Source organism: Sesamum indicum, linkage group LG11, assembly GCF_026168435.1.
Source record: "Sesamum indicum cultivar Baizhima isolate 11 linkage group LG11, ASM2616843v1, whole genome shotgun sequence".
NCBI lineage: Eukaryota > Viridiplantae > Streptophyta > Magnoliopsida > Lamiales > Pedaliaceae > Sesamum > Sesamum indicum.
In genome coordinates this window covers 4,662,246-4,687,785 of record NC_142667.1, presented here as the reverse complement: position 1 = coordinate 4,687,785, position 25,540 = coordinate 4,662,246, and the positions used below count along the sequence as shown (strand labels likewise).

General features: G+C 35.8%; 2 protein-coding genes across 14 annotated transcripts; one reads left to right on the top strand and one right to left on the bottom strand.

The window, feature by feature from the left end:
• Positions 1 to 520: 520 nt before the first annotated feature.
• LOC148785025 (histone acetyltransferase HAC12-like) lies at positions 521 to 12,065 on the bottom strand. 13 transcript variants are annotated; one of them, XR_016062769.1, is made up of 12 exons: positions 11,826 to 12,005; positions 10,892 to 10,971; positions 6,550 to 6,590; positions 5,771 to 5,892; positions 5,406 to 5,690; positions 4,219 to 5,054; positions 3,907 to 4,033; positions 2,861 to 2,937; positions 2,010 to 2,131; positions 1,656 to 1,928; positions 1,092 to 1,279; positions 521 to 1,027 (listed from the first exon to the last, which is right to left on the bottom strand). XR_016062769.1 is itself a non-coding variant. In XM_088875327.1 (11 exons), the coding sequence occupies exons 5-8, from the start codon at positions 4,489 to 4,491 to the stop codon at positions 2,129 to 2,131; spliced, it is 375 nt and encodes a 124-aa protein (XP_088731453.1). In that variant the 5' UTR covers positions 4,492 to 5,690; positions 5,771 to 5,892; positions 6,550 to 6,590; positions 10,892 to 10,971; positions 11,826 to 12,065; the 3' UTR covers positions 521 to 1,027; positions 1,092 to 1,279; positions 1,656 to 1,928; positions 2,010 to 2,128. The 13 variants fall into 13 exon arrangements, 1 of the variants encoding a protein (XP_088731453.1); XR_016062773.1 differs by having other exon boundaries at positions 4,219 to 4,355; positions 4,833 to 5,690; positions 11,826 to 12,004; XR_016062775.1 differs by having other exon boundaries at positions 4,319 to 4,355; positions 4,833 to 5,690; positions 11,826 to 12,004.
• On the top strand, positions 12,043 to 24,340 carry LOC105179983 (zinc finger CCCH domain-containing protein 14-like). Its single transcript, XM_088875193.1, has 4 exons — positions 12,043 to 12,055; positions 12,167 to 12,227; positions 18,570 to 18,600; positions 23,624 to 24,340. Exons 1-4 carry the CDS (start codon positions 12,043 to 12,045, stop codon positions 24,338 to 24,340), a joined length of 822 nt encoding a protein of 273 aa, XP_088731319.1.
• Positions 24,341 to 25,540: the final 1,200 nt, after the last annotated feature.

Here is a 25,540-nt window from a genome sequence, read left to right as displayed (position 1 = left end):
CTTGTGCGATGAGGAGCTACGGAATCTCATTCACACTTATTCTTCCGATACAAATATAGTCATCAGTGCCTGCTTGAGATACGCAGATGGATTCGATTTCACTGGCCCAACAGGAATTGGGCAGCCGATATTGAGTGGGCGACACGAAAATGGAGAGGTAAGGATATTGTTAATATCGCTTACCGTACACAACTTGCAGCATGTGTCTACCACATATGGAGAGAAAGGAACTTGAGGAGATTTGAACACACTGAGCGGACACCAGCCACTTTGAGTATCCTTATCACTGATGATGTCAAACAGAGAATTCTTAGTGTCAATTTAACTTCATCAGTCAGTACACGAGCATTGTATAGATTATGGCGTATTCCTTGGGTTGAGGGAGAAACCATTTGATGAACACATGTTGTACTGTACCATTACTTTTATTAATGAATTTTACATTTACCCAAAAAAAGGAATTCTGAGAACGTTCAAAATTTAGTTGTTTTACAAGATTTTATTTTTATTTTTTGGTAAATGTAAGTTTCATTAAGTAAATGTTAATACAGTACAACAAGATGAACGTCAATCGGTTTCTCCCTCGACAGGCCAAGGGATACGCCAAAGTCTATATAATGCACGTGTACTGACTGACTTAGCTAAGCTAACACTAACGATCCTCTGTCTGACGTCATCAGCTATCAAGATACTCAAGGTGGTCGGTGTCCTTTCGGTGTGTTCAAATCACCTCAAGTTTCTCTCTCGCCAAATATGGTATATGCATGCACCAAGTAAGGCTCGATAAGCTATATTAACAATATGTTTCCCCCTCCATTTCCTCGATGCCCATTCCACATCTCTTGCCCACTCACGGTTGGGCCAAGAAAATCGAACTTGTGGTCGTACAGCCGCAAGGCATCGTCTGCTAAAACGGCATCGGAAGAACATATGCGTATGTGTCTCCGCATTACCCTCATCACAAAGGATACATCCGCCTAGATGACTCACCAAGGTTTGTCTGTCGTAGGTAACTTCTCCTGAATGGCTAACCAGAGAATAAAGTTATGTCGCGGAATCTTCAATTGAGCCCGAGATTAGTGAATACCAACCTACTTTCGGTCCAGGTGAATTGAAAAGTCTGTATAGAGATTGTGTGGTGGGTCGTCCCTCTGAGAATCTCCAGTTAATCCTGTCGTCACCTCCATGAATCTGAGGTAGTGTGTAAATGATCTCCATACATTCCAGATCAGTAATAAGAGGCCACTGCCATTACCCCATCTTTGCTATGTTTGAGTCACTATGGGAAGATCGAGCGTGTAATTGGCCATAACATGAGTATTAATAGAAAAATATTATATACTTCTGCTGAGAGGAAAAAATCTAATCAAGGAAAAAAAAAGTAATTCATAGGCCAAACAAAAAAAGACAGAAATGGTAGTGTGCCATGCAAAAAATGTAATATCCGTATTTAGGAATAATTGTATAGTATGTACACAAATGACATGAAAAAAATATCTTTTCTTTCTCTCCTTTAAAATTTTTACTCTCTACTTCAAAATTCTTAACCTCCAGTTGACACAGATAATATTTGCATATATAACCAAACAAATGTGAGTGTGTGTAAGTTGCAACCACAGCTAAAGCGAGAAAGCAATTATTCCGAGGGCTCTCACCTTGTTTTGGAACTTGACATTCATAGCATAAGTGACCACAACCTGAACACAGTGTTCAGGGTCAATAGAACAGGCAAATAATGGAGTTGAATACACACCCATCTTCCTTTTGCACCAAATCAGCTGTCCAGAAGCACCTTCACGAGTTGTTGCAAGGCGCTGATCAAAGAGTTCAAATACATACCAAAATTTGATTGTCCTAAAGGAACCACTGTAATTTGGGTATCAACAATTTGCTTCTTCTGAAACTTCAGCATCATCTGTAGGAGAAGCCTGAACAATGTATGGTCGGTAAGGCCACTATGTGTGAATGATTCGTTGAGTTTCTTGTAATAGAGGATAAAGCTTTTCTACCTTTATTGCCTATTTTCAAATATTTTTTTGGGTTAAGTCCATTTTCCACCCCATCTTGACCTTTTCTAACATCTTTGCGTCTCCTTTTCTTTCGCTGCTCGATTGTGAATATGGTATGTTCACTACAACAAAAGTAAAATAAGTCCTTAGGACAATCAAAACTATGCTCCAATTGATAATCAAAATATGGAAAAATACGTTCTCCTGAAACAAGGAAATTCAAGTTTCCATAGTGATATGAGTTGCATATATACAGTTGTAATGCAAATACTAATTGTATACAACATATATGATTCATAAATTTGAGCATTCTAGGATTTCAAAAGCAATTCTCCCTGGAAAGAATTAACTTTCATACAACATTTGATAGCACCAAATCACATGTTCGTTGTTAATTCAAACACCTCCTACTAGCTCCATATGCCTTTTGTGTATTCATCTATTCACAATTTAATGCAACTGGCAAGATATCACTAGAGGGAAGCCCACAAGATAAAAGTAGTAAAGCAATATATCATTATTAATTTCATTATAATTACTGCAAAAGAAAATTAATTTGAGGTACTAATTGCTACTTTTCCTATCTCCATTTCGAAGTTACGCACATGAAAGAATCTTGAGGTTAGTCAAAATGGATTGGACTTTATATCCATGCATAACAGACACACAACACACAACAGACACCCAAAAGAAAAGTGACAGTCTCCTAAACCATCTTCGTGCTTTGTTATGATGATTGCCATACTTTAGAATAAACAGAATAGGTCAGACAAACCTTACTCGAACAATTAAATAATGAAGTCGCCACTACAAGTATATACCCACAAAGAAATTCACGAAGAAAACCTCACCGTGTGAAGTGCATCCGTGTTGACCGGCACTGTTTGGTTTTGTTCCCACAGTTCAACAGTTGTTTTCATTCCCTGTTCTACAGAATGGAACACCAGTATATTCATCAACTTTTGATTAGCTAACTTGGAAGAGTTTAATAAATGTAATTTTCAAGCAACAAATTATCTCAATTAGTAATTTCAACTACAGCCACGGCCAGGAAAAGTATAAAAAGTAACAAGCACAAGAAAGTACTCAAAACATAACAAGTATGGCCAACCACTGCACACAAGTTATACTTAACATCATATCATATGCAAAAACTGTTGAAGGCACTGTTTAGCACTTCTTTTTTCATTCTTAATAGCCGTAATTATACTAAAAGCAAAGGAAAATCTTTATAAACAGAAAGAAAAAACAATGTTGTAGAATTTTGCCTTTGAGAGAAATACAGTATCAATAAACTAAGTGAACATCAGAATTAATAATTGATCCAAAGTCTTATTCTTCTACATGTATAAACATGGACCCAGTAGAGCACAATGTTAATTCTGCTGCAGCTAACTACTAAATGTTTAACTAGCAACCGTTTAAATTATTTAAGCTCTGCACCTTCAATTCTCTCTCCTAATTTCCCTTTCCCATATTGAAGATCCAGCTAGCTGGAAGAAGCATTAATTATGAGCAGCTTATAATGGTGCACAAGCAATAAAAAAAAAAAATTTTTTTTCAAAGATACATGAAATTATATCACATGGCATATGTCTATTGTTATTTATTTACACTTAATAAGCATACTATTTCCTCAAATGCCCCTGTCTCGAACCATGAAGAAAGAGAAGGTTGGTCAGGAAAGAAGCAATGAGGGTTAAAGCACTAAAACCCCAACCTTCTCTTCTTTTCTTTCTTCTTTTGGCTATCCAAAACATCTACAAATAACATTAAGCTCGATAGCACCACTAAATTACCAAAACTAGAAATAGAATAGTATTTAGAAAAATAAAATACACATGGAGAGGATTTACTATGAACACCAAAAATCAAGAGAACCTTACTTGTCACATACCTGAAAATTTTTGCATTGTTTGGAAACCGAACTATTTCCAGCAACCATCAGAATGCAGCAGTGGCAGTGCGTGCAGGCGTGCTGTATGTGTCTGATGAAACCTTCCTTCATGGGAAATTTCTCTTCACTGAGCTACGTAAACAAAGTAAGTTTGAGAACCAAGAAACTGGAGCAGCAGAAAATTTTACTCTCTACTTAAAAATTCTTAACCTCCAAACAATCCACACATAATGCACAGCCAAAACAAATGTGAGAGTATGAAAGTTGTAATCACATCTAAAGCCACAAAGTAATTATTCCGAGGGCTCTGACCTAATTTTGGAACTTGACATTCAAAGCATCAGTGGCCACAACACTGAGATAGTTTTCAGGGTCAAAACAGAAGGGGCGGAAAATGGAGTTGAATACACACCTATCTTCCTTGCACCAAATTCCCTTTCTGGAAGCACCTTCACGAGTTGTTGCAAGACGTTGATCAAGATAGGATGTATCAGACAGTTGATGTATTAAAGCTACAACAGTTTCTGAAGTCTTGTTTTTCCAAAGACATGAAATGAACTTTAGATGTTGAAATGACTGACACATAACAGAAAAATTATTTTACCAAACACAAGTTGACCTCATTACACACATACGAAAAGGTTTTATTTAAACAAAGTTTTTTCTCAACATTATTGCTATAATTTAATTTTTTATTATGTATATTTACTTAAATGAAAGAGAAGTGAATAAACTAAATAATTTATCACAAACTGATATGTTTTAACCAATTTTCATTAATCTTGTATGTGCATGAAAAGAATAGAAAATTTTGAATACATGGTCATTTTGTATGAAAAATAGATATGTTAAAGGATACTTATGTCAATATACATTTGGTCAACCAAAAGTGGTTAATATACAGTTTCGAAAGAAGAAAACTAGACCTTTTTTGACAGTCTCATCTGCAGGTTATCATAAAATTCAAACTCTTGGAAGAGTGTCGCGGCAGAACAAGGAACACAGGTTACTTTCTTACGTGTGATTACGTGTTCCGCTAGCGTCCTGAATCTAGAATTGGTGAACCATATACAAATTTCTCGATGGTATTGACAGCACCATCTTTTGCTATGCTTGAGTCACTATGGGAAGATCGAGCATGTAATTGCCTATAACATGAGTATCAATAGAAAAATATTATATACTTCTGCTGAGAGGAAAAAATCTAATCAAAGAAAAAAAAAAGTAATTCATAGGCCAAACAAAAAAAGACAGAAATGATAGTGTGCCATGCAGAAAATGTAATATCCGTATTTAGGAATAATTGTATAGTATGTACACAAATGACATGAAAAAAATATCTTTTCTTTCTCTCCTTTAAAATTTTTACTCTCTGCTTCAAAATTCTTAACCTCCAATTGACACAGAATAATGTTTGCACATATAACCAAATAAATGTGAGTGTGTGTAAGTTGCAACCACAGCTAAAGCGAGAAAGCAATTATTCCGAGGGCTCTCACCTTGTTTTGGAACTTGACAGTCAAAGCATAAGTGACCACAACCTGAACACGGTGTTCAAGGCCGTGTTCAGGGTCAACAGAAGAGGCAAATAATGGAGTTGAATACACACCCACCTTCCTTTTACACCAAATCAGCTGTCCAAAAGCACCTTCACGAGTTGATGCAAAGCGCTGATCAAAGAGTTCAAATACACTCCAAAATTTGATTGTCCTAAAGGAACCACTATAATTTGGGTATCAACAATTTGCTTCTTTTGAAACATCAGCATCATCTGTAGGAGAAGCCTGAACAATGTATAGCGGTAAGGCCAATATGTGTGAATGATTTGTTGAGTTTCTTGTAATAGAGGATAAAGCTTTTCTACCTTTATTGCCTATTTTCACATGTTTTTTGGGGTTAAGTCCATTGTCCACCCCACCTTGACCTTTTGTAACATCTTTGCGTCTCCTTTTCTTTCGCTGCTCGATTGCGGATATGGTATGTTCACTACAACAAAAGTAAAATAAGTCCTGAGGACAATCAAAACTCTACTCCAATTGATAATCAAAATATGAAAAAATATGTTCTCCTGAAACAAGGAAATTCAAGTTTCTATAGTGATGCAAGTTGCATATATACAGTTACAATGCAAATACTAAGTGTATGCAATATACAAAATTCATAAATTTGAGCATTTTAGGATTTCAAAAGCAAATCTTCCCGGAAAGAATTAACTTTCATACAAGATTTGATAGCACCAAATCACATGTTCGTTGTTAATTCAAACACCTCCTACTAGCTCCATATGCCTTTTGTGTATTCATCTATTCACAATTTAATGCAACTGGCAAGATCTCACTAGATGGAAGCCCACAAAATAAAAGTAGTAAAGCAATATATCATTTTTAATTTCATCATAATTACTGCAATAGAAATTAATTTGAGGTACTAATTGCTACTTTTCCTATCTCCATTTCAAAGTTATGCACACGAAAGAATCTTGAGGTTGGTCAAAATGGATTGGACGCTATATCCATGCATAACGGACACACAACACACAACAGACACCCAAAAGAAAAGTGACAGTCTCTTAAACCATCTTCGTGCTTTATTATGATAATCGCCATACTTTAGAATAAACGGAATAGGTCAGTCAAACCTTACTCGAGCAATTAAATCATGAAGTCGCCACTACAAGTATATACCTACAAAGAAATTCAAAAAGGAAATAGAGATGCTGTTAGTTATTTTCTAAAAACACATAGGGGTCCTAATGAGATCATCCCTATCAAAACAAAATTCACTTGATTATATATAACATACATTTACACTTACCAATTTGACATAAAAGAAATTTCAAGATATCTCATCGAATCATGTGACGAAGAGATTCTACTTGTCCCCTTGAACTAAAGTCTTAGAGAAAATTTTTGATAACTTCTTGATCCCGCTTACTAGATTGATTTTAGTTGATTTATATAGAGAATTTCGATTCTAATGAACAATTCATGAATATGAATGACGAATCCAAAAATTTTAGACAATTCGGAAAGATCATCATTCAATTATATTGACAATTTCAAAAAACTGATCATACTATGATCATAGTATGAGGGCGGTTGGGCAAGTCGGCTCCCATCTTCTAGTGGTTTAGGACATCTCTCTTTTCAAGGAGGCAACGTTCATCTGACTACATTTTCAATAATCCTTTTTGAACAATTACTTATGATGCTGAAAGGGAAGCCTGAATTTTGAAGGCAAATTTGAAGTACCAAATCATAACAATTCTATATATCAGCGAGGCCCTACCATTATGAAATTAAGCAATGTTTACCAAATGTGGATAAAGAATACAATTACGAAGAGAATCATTTCCTAATATTGGCTCGGCTGTCCACATTAAAGATACAACCGCATTTTATTTATAGCACAAAGTCTTAACTCGAGAGAAATGATTGCTACCATGCATGACACATTAGAGAAGTTACAACGCACTCTTCCCATGTTACAAGACTCCGAAATATGCATACAAGGTCATCCATTTTGCCCATGGGGAATTGAACATTTCCAAAGTAAATAAATTACAATCTTAAGATATGTAGTGTTTGTAAAAAAAAAAAAAAAGCAAATAAAAGTTAAATTGAATAATATTTTAAGAAAAAACACTTCTAAATAAAACAAAATTGATTAAAATGATTTGTCTCTATTTTTTAAAAAAACTATTACTTTTGCTTATATTTACAATTGTTGTTTGTCCATGATACTTATTTTTACACAAAAAATAATAAATTTTATTTAGATTATTACATTTCGTATTTAATTTTTTTTGGAATATTAATATAAAAACTGAATGTTTAATTTAATAATGTTCCCACTAAGTAATATAATTGTTGATTTGTACACAATAATTAAAATTCCATTATTGCCAAAAAGATATTGTTTATTAATTAATCTGAGCCATTTAGTTTATATTTTTTTAATGATATAGGAATAATATATTAAGATAATATAGCAAATAAAATATAAAATTTTGAAATATTTAGTATGTGAAAGTGTAAATTTAACTATTCAAATTATTTAAAAATTTCAATATTAACTTTAAATATGTAATTTAAAGATAAGTTAAAAATAGTACAAAATGAATTAAGATTATTATAATGAGGTTAAAATAGTCAAACATGAAGTTGGATTTATTTACAGAAAAGCCAAACAAGGTGTTTCTAACTTTTGGCTTAAAAACATCGTTTTAGCAGTTTCAAAAGTAGAAGTTAGTAGTCTAAACATCTCAAAGTACTTTTTTGGGGCTATAAGCTTAAAAGAGCTTTTCTGAAGCTCGCGCAAACACTTCCTAAATCTCGTTTCAAGTACAAATGCAACTTGTTCTTTTTGCGTTTTGGCAATTTTTTAATAATCAGTTTTGAGCTTGAATTCCATCAAAACCGTATTTAGATAAAAGTTACGCTTTTATATTTTTAATCACACCGCAATTATTTTTTTGTATCTGATCACCATCATTCCCATTAAAGAAGTGTTTTGTAAAAATTTCTACTTTTAGAAAAGTGATTTTTGTAGAGAAAGTTGAAAGTTGTAGCAAAACTAGGTATTGGTTTGTAAAAAAAAATAAAAAGCAGATAAAAGTTAATTGGATAGTGTTAGGAGAAAAATAACTTTTAAAATAAATTGAATTTATTAAAGAGCGTTTTGTCCCTATCAAAAATATATTTTTCTTTGTTTGTTATTTCACTTATTGTTTGTCAATAATAATTATTTTTTTAAAAAAATAATAAATTTTATTTCGGTTAGTATATTTCATATTTAATTTTTTAAAAATATTAAAAATTATATATTTAATTTAATAATGCCCCCACTAAGTAATATAATTGTTGATTCATACCAATAATTAAACTTATACAACTGAAAAAAAAATAAAATTGAATTAATATTATTATAATAAGGGTATAGTAGTAAAAATTTAAATTTATTTACAAAAAAAGCCAAATCACTTGGAAGCATCCCTCAAGGTGCTTATAATTTTTCACCTAAAAGCACTTTTCTTAGCCGTTTTAGAAGCAGAAGTTGGCATCCAAATACTTTAAAAGTGTTTTTCGAAGCTAGATGTTGAAAAGAGCTTTTCTAAAATGCTCACAAATATTTCCTAAGTAATTTCATTTAATTCCTTCATTAAGGTTACAATTGATGTTAATTTTGGAATTCAACTAGAATCTGCATTTGTATAATTAATTAAGAATCCAAGTGTTATAATAATTCTTTGTAAAATTAATTCTCTCATAATCGATTATATTATAAATAATTATGTAACCAACGGGCCAAATGTGTGTCCAACTTTTTTAATGTAAAACAGCAATCATAAATAAATAATCTTGCACACCTTTCCATTTCTACAATTAGAATTAATTGGAGCACAATTTTGTGGGGTAATAATTCAATAGAATGCAATATTTTTAAGTTTCTTAAATATTTTGAATACGCAATAAATCAAGCAAAACCAGATAGATTTTCATATGGTAATGATCATAGGCTATCAAGAATAAAATATATAAAAAAGATATCAAACATGCTTGGGAGAATTATGATTTTGGTCCCTATACTTAACTACTTATTCAGTTTTGGTCTCCAAATTTTGAGTTTGACAATATTAGTTCTAAAAAATTGATCATTTTTTGGTAATTTTGGTCCCTCCGGTTAAATTTTCTATTAGAATTGACGGAGGCAACATTGGAGGGAAGAAAACCTCATTTTTCCCACCTTAGAGTTTGGATGCTTCATGAAATTTGTTATAAGTTTCCACCATTTTTGTTCAAGCTTGAAGGTTTACTTGAGAGGGGAAAATGAAATTCATTTTCAAAACACATCAAAAGCTTCTACAATTGTGGATTTAAACTTCCATTTTTAACATCATGGACATTTTGCAATCTGGGTAGAAACATCCATGCTTGTTCAAACCATAATTAGGGTTTGAGGGTTCTACACTTAGGGCCTAAAAACTCAAGAATTTCAAATGAATTTTGAAGAAAAATAACGAAATTTGGTTTAATTTAGTGAATAACAGAAAATTATAAGTGAATTTGAGAAAATCAGTAGAACTCAAGCTAGGGTTCCTTTGGGAAGAAGGGGATTCGGAAAAAAATGAGAGAATGAAGAACAAGTTGTTAAAAAAATGGTTAGATTGAGGACTAATATTGTCAATCTCGATAATTTGAGGAACAAAACTAAATAAGTAAGTTTAGAGATCAAATTCGTAATTCTCTCTATTTTTTTCCTATCTTTTTTGCCTCACATGCCCATTACATGATATTTCTCCGTCAATTCTAATGTCAAATCTAACGGTAGGGACAAAAACTATTAAAAAAGTGTCAGCTTGAGGACTAAATTGTCAAGCCCGAAAATTTGGGGATCAAAATTAAAAAAGTGATTAAGTATAGGGACCAAAATCATAATTGTTCCAACATACTTTATACGTACGAAATGTCCTTAACGAATTGTTCATTGCAATGTTTATGAGTTGTATAGATCTTACTTTTCAGTTTCTTTCTCTCAACTTTTCTTTATTTTCATATTACTAAGTCAATTAAATTTGTGCAATTATCATGATATGTTATTTAATTTTGATTTTCTACGAAAGTCTGAGAAACAGATTTTTTATTTTGTAGGTGTTAGTAAATTATACGTAATTTTCTAGCAAATTTATTATGTTTTTTTTTTTTTTTTGGTTACTTGATAGTTGTGCATTTGCTTTTCTCTTAATAGGTAAATCCACGGTATAGTTTACATATATGTATTCAATTTAATTCCTTAATGTAATGCGACCAGCTCATTTTACTCCCCATTTGCTCCAATTCAGATGAAAAACCTTCAAATTGAACCCCAGAAGCATCTGATACCTCTGAGTCAGCATCAATTTCATTAACTAAAAACTCTGTTAATGTCGATAGAAAACAAAATGAATTTGAAGACAGACATACATTTTCAAGACTATGTTGCTGACCTGAATGTCTTGACAATATATGCTGTCCAACATGACCATCAAATACTTGTGGAGAGTTATCAAAATTGCTCCTGTATGACCTGCATGCCTCACATTCTAACTGATTCTGCACTTCATTAACTAAACATTGCTTGCATGTGACTAGAATGAAAAAGATTAATAAAATAGCTGACACCAGGATAGTAGTAATCCACGCAAGTACTTAGATAATAATATCATGTATAGTTAGAGCTACTACCAGCTGTGCATCCAAAGCAATCAGAAACCCATTATTAATCATGTGACAGAAAATAGTATAAATCACAGAAAAACATTATCTCGGAAAAGGATAAAAAATAACCTGAAATAAAATGGAGAAAAACAGGGTAACTAAACAGTCTGCATAGAACACTTATCAAATGCCAACACATAATTGCGCTTGCATTAAATACACAAACAACACCCATTACTAAAAAAAGAGGAGCTTTTTTATGGAAAGAAAATAATAAAACAAAATATCAAGCTTTTCCCGTATAGACAGCAATACAGGGGCGTCGTACCAATCTAGAAATGACTAGAATGAACTAGCTTCGTCGTTAAATAAAAAAAAAAAAAAAACCCTCCAAAATTCGAACCACAAACAATTAATCATCGCAGGCCACTTCACTCAAGTATATCACAAAAACACTGCGCTAATACCACGAATTAAAATTTTTTAGCGTAAGCCTCACCCTTTCCTTAACTTCTATAAACATAAAGCACATATAAAATATTTAAAACCTCAAGCGTTACAGAGGATGGTCTTCCCTTCTCAGGACAAAAAAAAAAAACAAAACAAAATATGGCTTTGAACGCGAACGGATTTAGACACAAAAATAAATAAAAGAAGATGAAGTAACGAACAAGCGGTAAACAGCTTGTTTTTTCAGAAAAATAAGGGCAGTGATGGAGTTACCGGAGGCAGAACATGGAGAAGAGCTATCTTTTTCCTTGGCTTTGCTAATATAGGACGTTATGTTATATGTTTATTCCTATAAAGGGAAAATTGTATTGAACAATATCTGTTATTCTATAAAGGGACAATTGTATTGAACAATATAAGAATGGTGGTATGGTTTATATTGTGGACATATTCTTTCTAGCTTGTAGCTTTTGAACTTTTATAATGGCTAATGTTTGATTTACGCTAAAATTTTATGCTGTCCATATGAGATACTTAAGATTCTAAGTATATTAATAATAGTAAGAATCGAAGAAAAGTTTAACTGAAAAAAAGTAATTAATGTTTTGCAACAGAAATCGACTCCTTATCAAGTGGTATAGGCAGCAAATCAAAGCCGTACACGAAGTTTTTCAGGTTCAAGTCTCAACTTACCCAAGTAATAAAATTTGAAATTTAAATATATACCCACATGCGCCTCTGCTAATGGTACTAAGATTTCTAACTATATTCATGTTTATAGTGTTTAATAGAGAACATGGGGGTCTTTCACAGATGTGACACCTGCCATCTAGTAATGCAAGCTCTATGAGTATTTCATTTTATTTTTCGACACTGGCAGCTCTTTGTTAACAATTAACAGTAAATTGACATTTTGTGTTCTTGGTGTTGGAACATTAGGTCTCAATAAGCATTGTTCTTTTTACCATTTCAATGTCAATATTGGCAGGAATCAATCTTTTCCGTAGGCCTTCTTTGGAGTCTTTATTTTTGTGATAACATCTCATCAGTGGCTAAATTGCATTTACTGACCCGTATATTAGGGGGTAGCATTTCAGGGACTGTAGTTAAGGGTGTAGCAAATAGTATCCCAAAATTAAATTTTTTTTGGCTATTGAAGGACTCCGGCAATCGAAATTTTCAAATGTACCGAAAAATGCTTACCTGGACAATAATTAGGGTTCGAATTTGGGGCTTTTGCTGATGTGGCGGGGGGGTGATAAATTATTGCCATATAAGCTCCTGACGTGGCTGTGGTGTAGATTTAATTGCCAACTTGTCCGTTGATGTGGAAAATAACATAAAAAAAATAAAAAATAAAAACAAAACAAAACGGCAAAAGACTGAAACGCGTAATTCATTTTCTCTCCCAAATCGACAGACAAAGAACCTTAATCCCCAAAAATCCCCAACCTAATCTTTGATCACATCACCTGAAGAAGACGATTAAGCCACTAAACGACGAATAGAGAGCACCAAAGGCAAGAAAATGGTGGTTATACGGAGCAAACGTCACCTAAACCTCCCACCTCCTTTATACCGTAAGTTTCCCTCTTCTTGTCTGTGGTCCCCCATTGCCCCTCTTTGGCTCCCACTGTGTTTTCATTTTGATACGCATTTTGTGGTCCCTCTTTGTCTCCCACTGCGTTTTCATCTTAATTGTTCGAGGGAAAACATGTGGGGGGATGTTATGAATATTCATATTATATTTCTGTATCTTTCTGTATCAGTATGTGGGGTATGAAGAAATTAATTTTTTTTTGTTGTTTTTATTTTTAATATGTAAAGTTGTGAAAGACCCTCCAAGAGGTAGGGCTTTCGCCTCAATCCAGTTATGTATAACTGAAGGAGGAAGTGTGTGCTTCGTTAGGTCTCGTCTTCCTTCCTGTATTATCATGGTACACAATCTTAGGGTCGAATTTTATCTTTAGATTCCATAATATGAATTGTTGGGACAGTTGGAGAAGGTTGTTGATTAGCTTACTTTATGCTATATGAAATACTGTTAGGCTAGTTGTAACTTGTGAGGTGGCTAGCTAGGTTGGTATTTGTACCTTCAAGAATTTCAATCAACTAGTGTTGGATATTTTTGATGGGGTAATATGCTGGCGTTCTGACATATGTGCTTATTTGCCAATTTGTCATGATTCTTATGTTAGTCTAGTACAATTATGTAGTTTTCTGTTGCCAATTTGTCATGATTCTTATGTTAGTCTAGTACAATTATGTAGTTTTCTGTTCACAAGAAGCACGGCAAGCAATTATATACAAGGCTATTAATCAATATCGTATACTCCATTCACCCGATTGAGAAAATTTGGCTACAATTACATGCTAAGAAAGACAGAGAAATGCAAAGCCCTCTAAATTAATTTAGTATTATTTTGTTTCTGTTTTCTTAGTCTGTTGGTGATGGTGATATTTCTAATTTAGTATTATCTTTTTTCTGCTTTTTAATTTACAGATCCTGACAGTAGTTCAACTACTGTCACATATTATTATGGGGGGAAATTTAGCCCAAGTAATTGTACTATTCCTTATTATATTGGTGGCGAGGTTGCTAAGTTTGACTATGTAGACTCAAGTCACATATGTTTTGCAAACCTTAATTTGTTCTGTGATAAATTAGGGTTGGTTGGTGATAAGAGATACTATAAGAAAGTAAAAACTGGTTTTCAGCTCCTAACTACAGATTCACAGTGTTTAGAGTTGGGGAGGGAGAACAGGCATGCTAGGGATGTCCTTGTATATGTTGAGATGTTTGGTGACTTGGGGGTTGGTGTTGATGTAGATGAGGATAGTGAGGGGGGTAGAAAAGATGATGTTAATGATGAAGATGAGGATTCAGACTTGTTTGATTCTGATTATAATATATCAACAGAGGTAGAAGATGATGACATATTATTTGATGATTATGTGGATGATAAAACAACATCAGATTTAGAAGTTGATGATGAAAACAACTCTGATGGTCTAAGTGGGTCTAGTGATGATGGTAAGATAGATATTATGGGTGATGAGATTGATCTAAATGAAAATAAAGTCAGTGATGATGAGCAAAGTGAATCTAGCTACCCTATTTTTAATCCTGCTGAAAAATTTGATCCAACATTTACATTGGGGATGATGTTTAGCACAAAGGGTGAGTTTAGAAATGCTATTCAGTCACATGCAATTAAGACAAGAAGACATATAATTTGCACAAAAAGTGACCCAAGCAGATACTAGGGAGAAGCCAATACTGACTATGTTAGAGTGGATAAGGGAATTTTTGATGAAGAGATTGCAGGAAAATAGGGACATGGCTGAAGCAAAATGGAAAGACAGAATCTGTCCAAGAATAAGAAAAATACTTGACAAACATATAGAAAAAGTTGGTGACTGTATTCCCATCAAAGCTGATAATTTTCATTATCAGATATCATGCTTTGATGGTGGTCAGTATGCAGTGGACTTGTCAAACCATACTTGCAGTTGTAGGAAGTGGGAACTCAGTGGGATTCCTTGTAAGCATGCCATCTCAGCAATCTTAAATCAGAAAGATGATCCTGAGGATTACATTGATGACTGTTATTCTGTAATTGCTTACAAGAGGATTTATGCTAGTGCAATAATGCCAATAAGTGGTGAGAATCAGTGGAATGAGACATGCTTCATACCTCCATTGCCACCGAGGTTTGGCAGAAGGAGTGGAAGACCTTCCAGTGCACATAGAAGAGATGCAGATGAGCCTATGCCAAAGAAGAAAAAAGGGAAGAAAGGTAAATGGGATGAAGCTGAAAAGACAACAGACAACAGTCAAATGCTCTAAGTGGCCAGGAGAAGAATAATGCAAGGACATGCCCAAAGACTGATCTATCTCAGTGGTATGAAGAAATTACAGACTTGATAGTTGAAGGTGATGTATTGACAGCTGATGAAGCTTTACCAACAAAGCTAAATGTAAGGAAGAGAGGGAGGATTTCAACACAGCAATCTCAAAATAAAGTGGTTTGTTCCCAATTTTATGATTTTTGTTTTTTTTTTGCTTCAGTTGTATTCTGCTAGTTCTGACAGCTTCTTCTGATATTATTTGCAGGTGGCAGACAAAGGAAAAAATAGGGTCACTGATGAGGCTCCAATTATTTTAGCCCCAATTACTGTAAGTATTTTTATAGTTGTCTTTTGTTATAGTTTTGACAATTTGTTTCGATGTTTCTTAGGGGAAAGGCAAAGGAAAAAAGAAGGTGACAAATGAGGCAGAAGTGATGCAAGTGCACAATGAGGCAGAAATTATTCTACCCCCAATTACTGTAAGTATTTTTATAGTTGTCTTTTTCTTAAGATTTTGTATGTTTTCTAGTTGTCTTGTCATAGTTTATTTCGATGTATCTTAGGGGAAAGGCAAAGGAAAAAAGAAGGTGACAAATGAGGCAGAAATGATGCAAGTGGACAATGAGGCAGAAATTATTCTACCCCCAATTACTGTAAGTATTACTTTACATCTTTTTGCAGCTTTCTTTCACAATTTATTTACACTTTTCCCTTTTCATGCAGAGCCTAGTCACCTCACAATCTGCAGAAAATGAGAATGAGATCTTCACTACACTCCAAGTGCCCAATCTAGTTTCCAACTCCCCCCAATACACTAAGGGACCTTCAATGTACACACTCAACTACAGAGTGTTGGACATCCCAGGAGTGCAACATCAAGGGTAAATATTAGAGCCCCACCTCCTATGCTTGATAGTCAATACAGTGTCACACAGCATCCAGTCCAAGAACATTTTCCAGTTATCATGCAAGGGGGAAAGAAATTCATCACATTGTCAAACTTGCACAGCTTAAGCTCAAAAGGGCCTCCAAGAAGCAGTAGCAACAACTCATAAGAAACATAGACTTGACTTGTACTTTTGGCATTTTGGATTGTTTTGTGATTTTCACTTGTTTGGCATTTTGGATTGTTTTGTGATTTTCACTTGTTTGGCATTTTGGCATGATGTTTTGGCAGGATTTTATACTTTTTGTGAGCCCTTTAGATTGCCATTGTTTGGCAAACTTAGTCTTATTCAAACATCATGTTTTGAGGTGATCAAGTTAATATAATCATCTTTACTGTTTTTATGTCTTTACTATTGTTTTTAGTATAATCTATTACTTAATGTTTATAACTTATTCACATATTCACAGGTTATAACTTAAGACAATTTAAACATATAAACAAACAAAATGCTTACTAATCCATAAAAATAAAGTTCATGATGCTTACTAGTGTAAATTTTACATAGCAAAACAACACCATCACAGCAAAACTCCATCCATTACATAGCAAAACACCATCAATTACATAATCCTTACACAAATTACACCATTACATAGCAAAACACCATCAATTACACCATCAATTACATCAATACTCCATTTATGCACGACTTCCTATCATCCACACACAAATAAAAAAAAACCATGACAAGAAAAGCAAGTTCAAGTAAAATTTCATCTTCTTTTCCATCTTTGTCTTCTCCATTTCTAGCTGATTCATCTTGCTCACCAACCCAGGAATTACAGACCTTGCTCTTGAGCACATTGGAGGATCTTCCCACTGGAAGAATCTACACCCATTATTCTACATTTCTCACCAAAAAACAAAAAAATTGAGAGTATGAAAAACGGAAAAATAGAAAGAAAAAATAAACTGCTCTCTACATACCTTGTAGTCATGGCATGAATGGAATCGTCTACCTGGGTTTTGGTCAGTCCAAGATGTGCGAATGTAAGCTGGCTTACCACAATAACATTGTGTCCAACTGGGCATGGAAGACATCACGGAATCTTCGCACTGTCGGGCTCGGAGCAAGGGAAATGGTGGCGGGTTGGGCTCGGAGCAAGGGAATGGTGGCGGGTTGGGCTCGGTCGTCTTCTTCAGCTTCAGGGATGGGATTGGGAGTGTTGGGGGTTAGGGATTTTTGTCTGAGAGAAGAATACTTCGGTCGATTTCAGCGGGAGAAGTTTTCTTCTTTTATTTTTTGTTTTCATTTTTCTTTTGTGTTTTTTAGCTTAGTTGGCAATAATTTATCACCCCCCCGCCACATCAGCAAAAGCCCCAAATTCGAACCCTAATTATTGTCCAGGTAAGCATTTTCCGGTACATTTGAAAATTCCGATTGCCGGAGGTCCTTCAATAGCCAAAAAAAATTTAATTCTGGGTTACTATTTGCTACACCCTTAACTACAGTCCCTGAAATGCTACCCCCCCTAATATACGGGACAGTAAATGCAATTTAGCCTCTCATCAGTCATCTTAGCTATAAGCCACATACACATGTAAGAGATTAAGGCATCATTCATTGCCTATAAAGTAAACATATACCTCTTGTAAGCATATGCTATCAGCCTTTCAAGATTTACATTGTGTCCTCACAGAAAATCTTTTAGCCTATGTGAGACTTCTCTTACACCAACTACTAGGACTCTGCTCTTGCAATAAGTAGCAAAAGTATCGGCATCTTCTTGTAACACTTTGATAATCCTCCTTGTTATGTTGTATTACCCAAGACAAAATTTATTCTAATTTTCTTTTTCATTTTGGGAGGGGCGAAGAGTTATTCTTTGCAGAAATCTTTTGCTTATCCAAAATCAATGAAACTTATTCAAATATGACAACCGCGGAGTAGCGATTACAGTATTCCAAATTACGGTATAAAATCTACCAGTTAAATGAGTCTTAAAGAAAATTTGCTGAAGAGTTGGTGGTAGCTTCTGCCTTCATTAGTTTTTATAAAATCTGTATGCAGCTCCTCTCTTTTGAATGCTGGGAGGTTTTCCCTTGATATATTGGTAAGAATTACAGTACTGAGCCAATCAAGTCTGATTACTAGAATTTCCTTCTTCTCGATTATATGCACCATGGGGTTTTCTGCCATATAATGTCTTCTGACCATATGCTGCACTATGGTTTGTGCAGCAAATTTATGATATAATTTTCCCGTTTTTCTGCAGCATGGCTGGTTGTCCATTTGGTGAGAATTGCCACTTTGTTGAAATACAGAGAAACAGGCATGGATATGGAAAACTGAATCAAGCAATTGAATTCTTGAAAAAAAAGGAAGAAAATCGGGTATTGAATGTTCAACCAGATGTATTATCTATTATATCAAGTTATAAGAGGATGAAGTCTCATATATATACACAGTTGGGCTTCAACTAACTAAACAACCTCTAAATTGCTTAAAATAAAAAAACGGATAGTAAATGTTGCTAAACTGATAAACACGACTTCTTCAGAGGAAAAGAATCTACAGTCCTTCTTCAAACTGATGAACCTGTAGCTTGCTTTCTAGCTGCACCTACATTTTTTTTGACCTGGAATTTGATTTTCGCAAGCTGGACTTGGGTCGAGATTTACTAAGGACAGCTTGGAGCTGAGGTGAAGAAATGAGGTGCAGGGTAGAGACTTGGTGAACACATCTGCTACCTGTTGCTTTGAGATCACATAAGTGGGCATTATCACACCTTCCTTAAACTTGTTTCTCACTACATGGCAGTCGATCTCAAGGTGTTTAGTCCTCTCATGGAAGACTGGGTTTGCTGTTATGTGTAATGTGGCTTTGTTGTCACAAAAAAATGGTACGGGGAGCTTGACACAGACATCAAGAGTCTTGAACATGTAAAGTAACCATGTTACTTCACAAGTAGTGGTGGCCATACTACGGTATTCAGCTTCAGCTGAAGACCTTGCCACTGTAGTTTGCTTCTTGGTTTTCCAGGATATAGGGGTGTCTCCCATAAATATACAGAATCCACTTAATGACTTTCTGGTTAGGTGACATGCAGCCCAATCTGCATCACAAAAGACTTTGAGTGAGAAATCAGTGTTAGATGAGAAAAACAAACCTGATTTTGAAGTTCCCTTCAAATATTTGACAACATGAACTGCAGCTTCCTAGTGTTTTTCACAGGGATGTTGAAGGTGCTGGCTCAATTGTTGTACAACATAGCATAAGTCTGGCCTAGTGAAACTTAAATATAACAGCCTCCCAATAAGCCTCCTGAATCTGGAAGGCTCAATAAGCTCTGCTCCTGCATCTGTAGATAGTTTCAAACCTGGAGGCAATGGAGTTGTGGTGTGTTTTCCCTTGCTATGCCCCATGTCTTTGATTATGTCATGAGCATATTTTTTGTTGTGTAACAACCAAACCTCCTGCTGAACGAGCAAGTTCAAGGCCTAGGAAGTACTTAGCAGGCCCTAAATGCTTCACAGTGAACAACTCATTCAAATGATCCTTAACACTTATAATGTGATTTTCAGAGGCAGAGGTGACAAGAATGTCATCCACATATACAAGCAAAGCAATAAAATTCATACATGTACCTTTTGTGAACAGACAGTGGTCATGATCACATTGCTCAAAACCAAATACCTTCATCTTGTTAGTAAACTCCTCATTCCATTTTGTGGAAGCTTGCTTCAGGTCGTATAAGGATTTTTCCAATTTACAGACTTACCTGCTGGCACTGTGTACCCTTGTGGAGGCTCCATGTATATGTCTTCATCTAGGGTGTCATGTAGGAAGGCATTGTTCACATCAAGGAGATGCAATGGCCAGTTTCTACCCACAGCTACTGCAAGGAAGAGCCTCACAGTGATTGCCTTTGCAACAGGTGCAAAGCAGTCATTGTAGTCTTCTCCCTCCACTTGAATGTATCCCTTTGCCACTAATCCGGCTTTATATCTTTCAATAGTGCCGTTAGGGTTGAGTTTCACCTTGTATAGCCATTTGCATCCAATGGCTTTCTTGCCTTGGGGCAATTCTGTCAGTTTCCATGTCTTATTTCCCTCTAGTGCATTGATTTCTTCTCTCATGGCATTCTCCCATCTTGGATTTCCTTGGAGCTTCCATGTAGGACTTTGGTTCCTGCAGGTTAGAAATTTTCTCCACAAAGCAACTATGTGCAGCTGTCATTTTATAATATGCAGAATCATCAGCATTGCGACATATATAATCCTTCATCCACACAGGTTCTTTGGTCACTCTACTTGACCTTCTAGGCACTGTGGTTTCATTGTCAAGTACTTGGTTGTTTTCTATAGGTGCTATGTCAGGCTCATTACCATTTTCTGTTTCATTAAGGTCTATAGGTTTTGGGAGTGGACAGACTATGTCATCCATAATCTCTACAGAATTCTTAAAAGGGAATGAGTTCTCATGGAATGCTATGTCTCTACTGACATGAATGTTTCCTGTAGTTAAATCCATCACCTTATACCCCTTTATGCCATGCACATATCCCAAAACAATACATTTAAGGGCTCTAAGGTCAAATTTTCTCTTGGAAGGGAGTACATTAGTAATATAACAGAGACAGCCAAACACTTTTATGTGATCATACACAGGTTTTCTTTTGTACAACAATTCATAGGGAGATTTCCAATTCAGGTTCTGTGCAGGAAGTCTCTTTATAAGATAAGTGCCCATCAATAGGGCTTCTGTCCAAAATTTTGAAGCGAGATTAGCATGAAACATAAGTGATCTAGCAATCTGTAGAAGGTGTTGGTGCTTTCTCTACAACACCATTTTGCTGGGGTGTATACACAAAAGTTCTCTGATGGATTATCCCTTTTTCATGAAGGAAATCTTGGCATTCCTTATTGATAAATTCAGTGCCATTATCAGTTCTAACTTGTTTTATTTTCGTTTCAAATTGCGTCAATACCATATTATAGAATTGTTCAAGCTTAGGTAAAGTCTGAGATTTATGCAACATTAAGTAGGTCCAAGTGCTTCTATTGTAATCATCAACGATTGTGAGCATATATTCATAGTTGTTAATAGAGTGATTTCTGTAAGGCCCCCACACATCTATATGTATTAGATCAAATATAGAATGAGCCTTGTTTTCACTATCTGGAAATGGCATTCTGTGCTGTTTAGCAAGAGGGCATGCTTCACAAACAATTTTATTAGTAGCATCATTTTTACAAAGTTTCATCTGTCTCAAGACATCCATACTAGTATGGCCTAACCTATAGTGCCATATGTTTTCATTACAATCAGAATTACAGCTGTTCATATTACATATGTATACATTCATGTTATCTGCAGTGGAGGGTGTAGTCTTTCTAAAGTCAGTAGGTATGTGAGCTGGTAGGTTCTTCTCTAGGACATAGAGTCTCCCTTGTCGTTTACCTACAACCATCACCCTCCTAGTCCATAGGTCTTGCACAATGCAATTTTGATCTGTGAAGTGAACACTATAATGGCCATCCTTGCACAGTTTATTAACAGAAAGAAGGTTATGCTTAAAGTTAGAAACATATAAAACATGTTTGAGAATAATGTTTTCAGAAACTTGTACATCTCCAGCAATCTTGACAATATGATTGAACCCATTAGGGAGTTTAACATAGACTTCTTTGTTCAAAATGTGGAGGTTTTTAAAGGCTTTTATAGAAGCACACATGTGGGCCGAAGCACCACTATCAATAATCCAAGTATCATTAGAGATAGGATTTTTACCTGCATAACCTTGGATATCTGAGAAATTAGAGCTTATCTGGCTACAGCTTTGGTCTTGCATAACCTTGAGCACTTCTTTCTTGATGATTTCTGACAGGCTTCTGTCATTTGCAGTTCTAAAGGAGCTCTGCAGGTCACTTATTTCTTGCTCTGTTATGGCATTCATAGCCCTTGGGTTGAATGGTCTGCCTGCAGCTTTTCTCTAGTCAAGAATTGCTTTGTACCAGTCAGGGAAGCCTATCAGCTCAAAACATCCTTCCTTTGAGTGCCCTTTCTTCTTGCAGTGTTCGCATTGCAATTGTCTTTTGTCCACAGATGTCCATTTCTTTGCATTTCCTTTTATGCTTTCTTGTTTTCTTGGTTCAAATACCTGTGCAACCATGACACCCTCCTTGTCTAATTCAGAAACGCCAGAGTTGATTTCTCTTTGTTTCTCAACTCTATGTACCATAGAGTAGGCCTTCGCAGCAGTCGGCAATGGGTCCATTAATAGGATCTGGTTCCTTACGTGATCGTAGGCATCACTCAGCCCCACGAGGAATTGGATCAATTGATATGAAGTCGCTCTATCAGCCAATTTCTTGCTTGTCCCACAGGTACACACCGGCAGGGGATCCAATGTTGCCAATTCGTCCCAGAGCTTTTTAAGTTTTGTAAAATAAGCGGCTACAATCATGTTCTTCTGTGATACAGAGGCAATATCTCTTTGTATCTGATAGAGGAGGGGTCCGTTGCTATCGCCAAATCGTGTTTCAAGCTCCACCCATAAATCTCTGGCAGATTCCGCATACAAGAAAGCTTGTGCAATTTCTTTTGCAATGGCACTTAGAATCCAAGAAAATACCATGCAATCATTCTTGTTCCACGCCTTAATGGCTTCTTTCCCTTCTGTAAGTTTTTGGTATGTTCCATTGATGAAGCCGAGTTTTTCTTTGGCTCCAAGAGCTATTTTTATGGACCTTGCCCACGTCAAATAATTGTTGTCGTTTAATGGCGCTGACACGAGATTCATTCCAGGTTGGTCGTTTCCTTGAGGTTTCATGTTGATATATTCAGTAGAGTTTTTCTTTTCCATGGTGGTTTTTGTCATCCGTTTTCTAAGCTCACGGACTGAAGTAGAAAACAGGAAGTAATTGGTGTAGCAATTTGAAGATTGTGTGTTGTATTCAGAGCCTAACCTGCTCTGATGCCATGTTGAAATACAGAGAAACAGGCATGGATATGGAAAACTGAATCAAGCAAATGAATTCTTGAAAAAAAACAAAGACAATCGGGTATTGAATGTTCAACCAGATGTATTATCTGTTATATCAAGTTACAAGAGGATGAAGTCTCATATATATACACAGTTGGGCTTCAACTAACTAAAAACCTCTAAATTGCTTAAAATAAAAAAATGGATAGCAAATGTTGCTAAACTGAGAAACACGACTTCTTCAGAGGAAAAGAATCTACAGTCCTTCTTATTCAAACTGATGAGCCTGTAGCTTGCTTTCTAGTTGCAGCTACATTTTTTTTTTACCTGGAATTTGATTACACTTTCTTCACTATTTTCCTGGTGGCTATAATGCTGTGGCCCAGATGATGAATCTGGCGCTTAGTCCTGCCACCAGAACAAAAGTAGTGCCGCCGCCAATCCAGAATGGTTCAACTCCAGCTACTGTTAAAACCAAACTATGCAACAAATACAGCAGGACAGAAGGTTGCAAATACCATGATAAATTCCACTTTGCTCATGGGGAGTGGGAGCTTGGCAAACCTATCATACAAGCTCAGGAGGATCCTCGTGCCATTGGAGCTATTCCTGGCTGCTTTGTTGCTCGAGCAAAGCCACCTGTACCAGGACCTGCAGGCAGTTTTAGTGCCTCAGCTACTACCAAGATCAGTGTGGATGCTTCCCTAGCTGGTGCCATCATTGGGAAAGGCGGAGTGAATTCCAAGCAGATAAGCCGGCAAATGGGAGCCAAGTTAGCTATCCAAGAGCACGAGACAGATCCAAACCTTAGAAACATTGAGCTCGAGGGTACATTTGAACAAATTAAGCAAGCAAGTGCAATGGTGAGAGAACTGATTATTAGTATTGGTTCAGTTGGTGGCCCTGCGAAGGCCATTGGAGGCCCTGGAGGTCATGCTACCCCCGGGAGCAACTTCAAGACCATGCTTTGTGAGAACTTCTCCAAAAGGTCCTGCACATTTGGAGATAGGTGCCATTTTGCCCACGGGGCAGCTGAGCTACGCAAAACAGGGATTTAAGTGTCTACTTCTCGTAACACTTTTGTGCCATTTCATGTGGTTTCTTTCCAGAGTTTTGGCTATGCGATTTGTGATGTTTTGACATTAAAACACTGATGTAGCAGTCATTAGGGTTAGGTCCATATATATATAGGATAAGGGTTATGGGTCGGGTTACCGATAGTGGGCCGGGTAGTATAGGTGGGCAGCCGGGTGGGTTTGGGTCTTTTCTCTGGTGGGCAGCCGGGTGGGTTTGGGTCTTTGCTCTGGTGGGCCTACCATATAAGTCATTTGCGCCATATAAACTTTACATACTCCACCTTGGACCAATGATCCTTAACAGGAACTTGGTTTGGAGTACTCTTGGATCTGGCGAACTTCATCATAGCCAGAAACAGGGACCCTCCACTCATGTACCTGCAAAGAAACACAACTAAGACAGAAGAAAAGTTAGTCAGGGACTAATCTCATAATTTTTAGACAAGTAGTGAATTTATCCACAAGTAAGCATTTGGTCCCCATATCTGCAGGGTTTTCCTCAATTTTGATCTTTTCCAGCTTTATGACTTCCTTCCCAACGATGTCATGGATGAAATGAAACGTAACATCTATATGTTTTGTGCGATCGTGAGAAACAGGGTTTTTGCAAAGCTGAATAGAAGATTGACTGTCCGAAAAAACAACTAATTTTTCTTTTGAAAAACCCAATTTCTTTTATAAGACCATCTAGCTAAATGGCTTCCTTAAAGGCTTCAGTAGTGGCAATGTATTCTGCTTCAATAGTTGATAAAGCGACTATGTGTTGTAGTTGAGATTTCCAACTAATGTATGCACCGCAAAAAGTAAACACATAAGATGTAGTGGACTTACGACTATCCCTATCATTTGCATAATTTGAGTCCACATATCCAACAAGTTGAGTGTAATCAGAGTTTCTAGAAAAAGTAATGCCAATATCAACAGATCCACGCAGATTTCTAAGCAAACATTTCAATGCTTCCCAATGGGGTGATCCAGGATTGACATGTACCTACTAAGATAACTAATGGCATATGCAATATCAGGCTTTGTGCACACCATAAGATACATGATGGAACCAATAACATTAGAATAGGGAACTTTTTCCATTTTAGCCTTTTCAGAATCTGTTTTGGGAGATTAGTCTTTGCAAAGTTGAAAATGTGTAGCTAAAGGTACAGATGCAGGTTTAGCATTTTCCAT

Bases quoted from the DNA above. Each gene is read 5' to 3' on its own strand.
- LOC148785025 (XM_088875327.1), bottom strand. From the start codon at position 4,491: ATGTGTCAGTCATTTCAACATCTAAAGTTCATTTCATGTCTTTGGAAA. The intron at 4,034-4,318 runs GTGTGTATTCAA...TACGTAGCTCAG, and splicing joins ATTTGGTGCAAGGAAGATAG to TGAAGAGAAATTTCCCATGA. The intron at 2,933-3,906 runs GTATGTGACAAG...TCTGTAGAACAG, and splicing joins AACAATGCAAAAATTTTCAG to GGAATGAAAACAACTGTTGA.
- LOC105179983 (XM_088875193.1), top strand. The intron at 12,228-18,569 runs GTTCAAGTCTCA...GTTTTTCTGCAG, and splicing joins CCGTACACGAAGTTTTTCAG to CATGGCTGGTTGTCCATTTG. The intron at 18,601-23,623 runs CACTTTGTTGAA...GGAATTTGATTA, and splicing joins GTCCATTTGGTGAGAATTGC to CACTTTCTTCACTATTTTCC.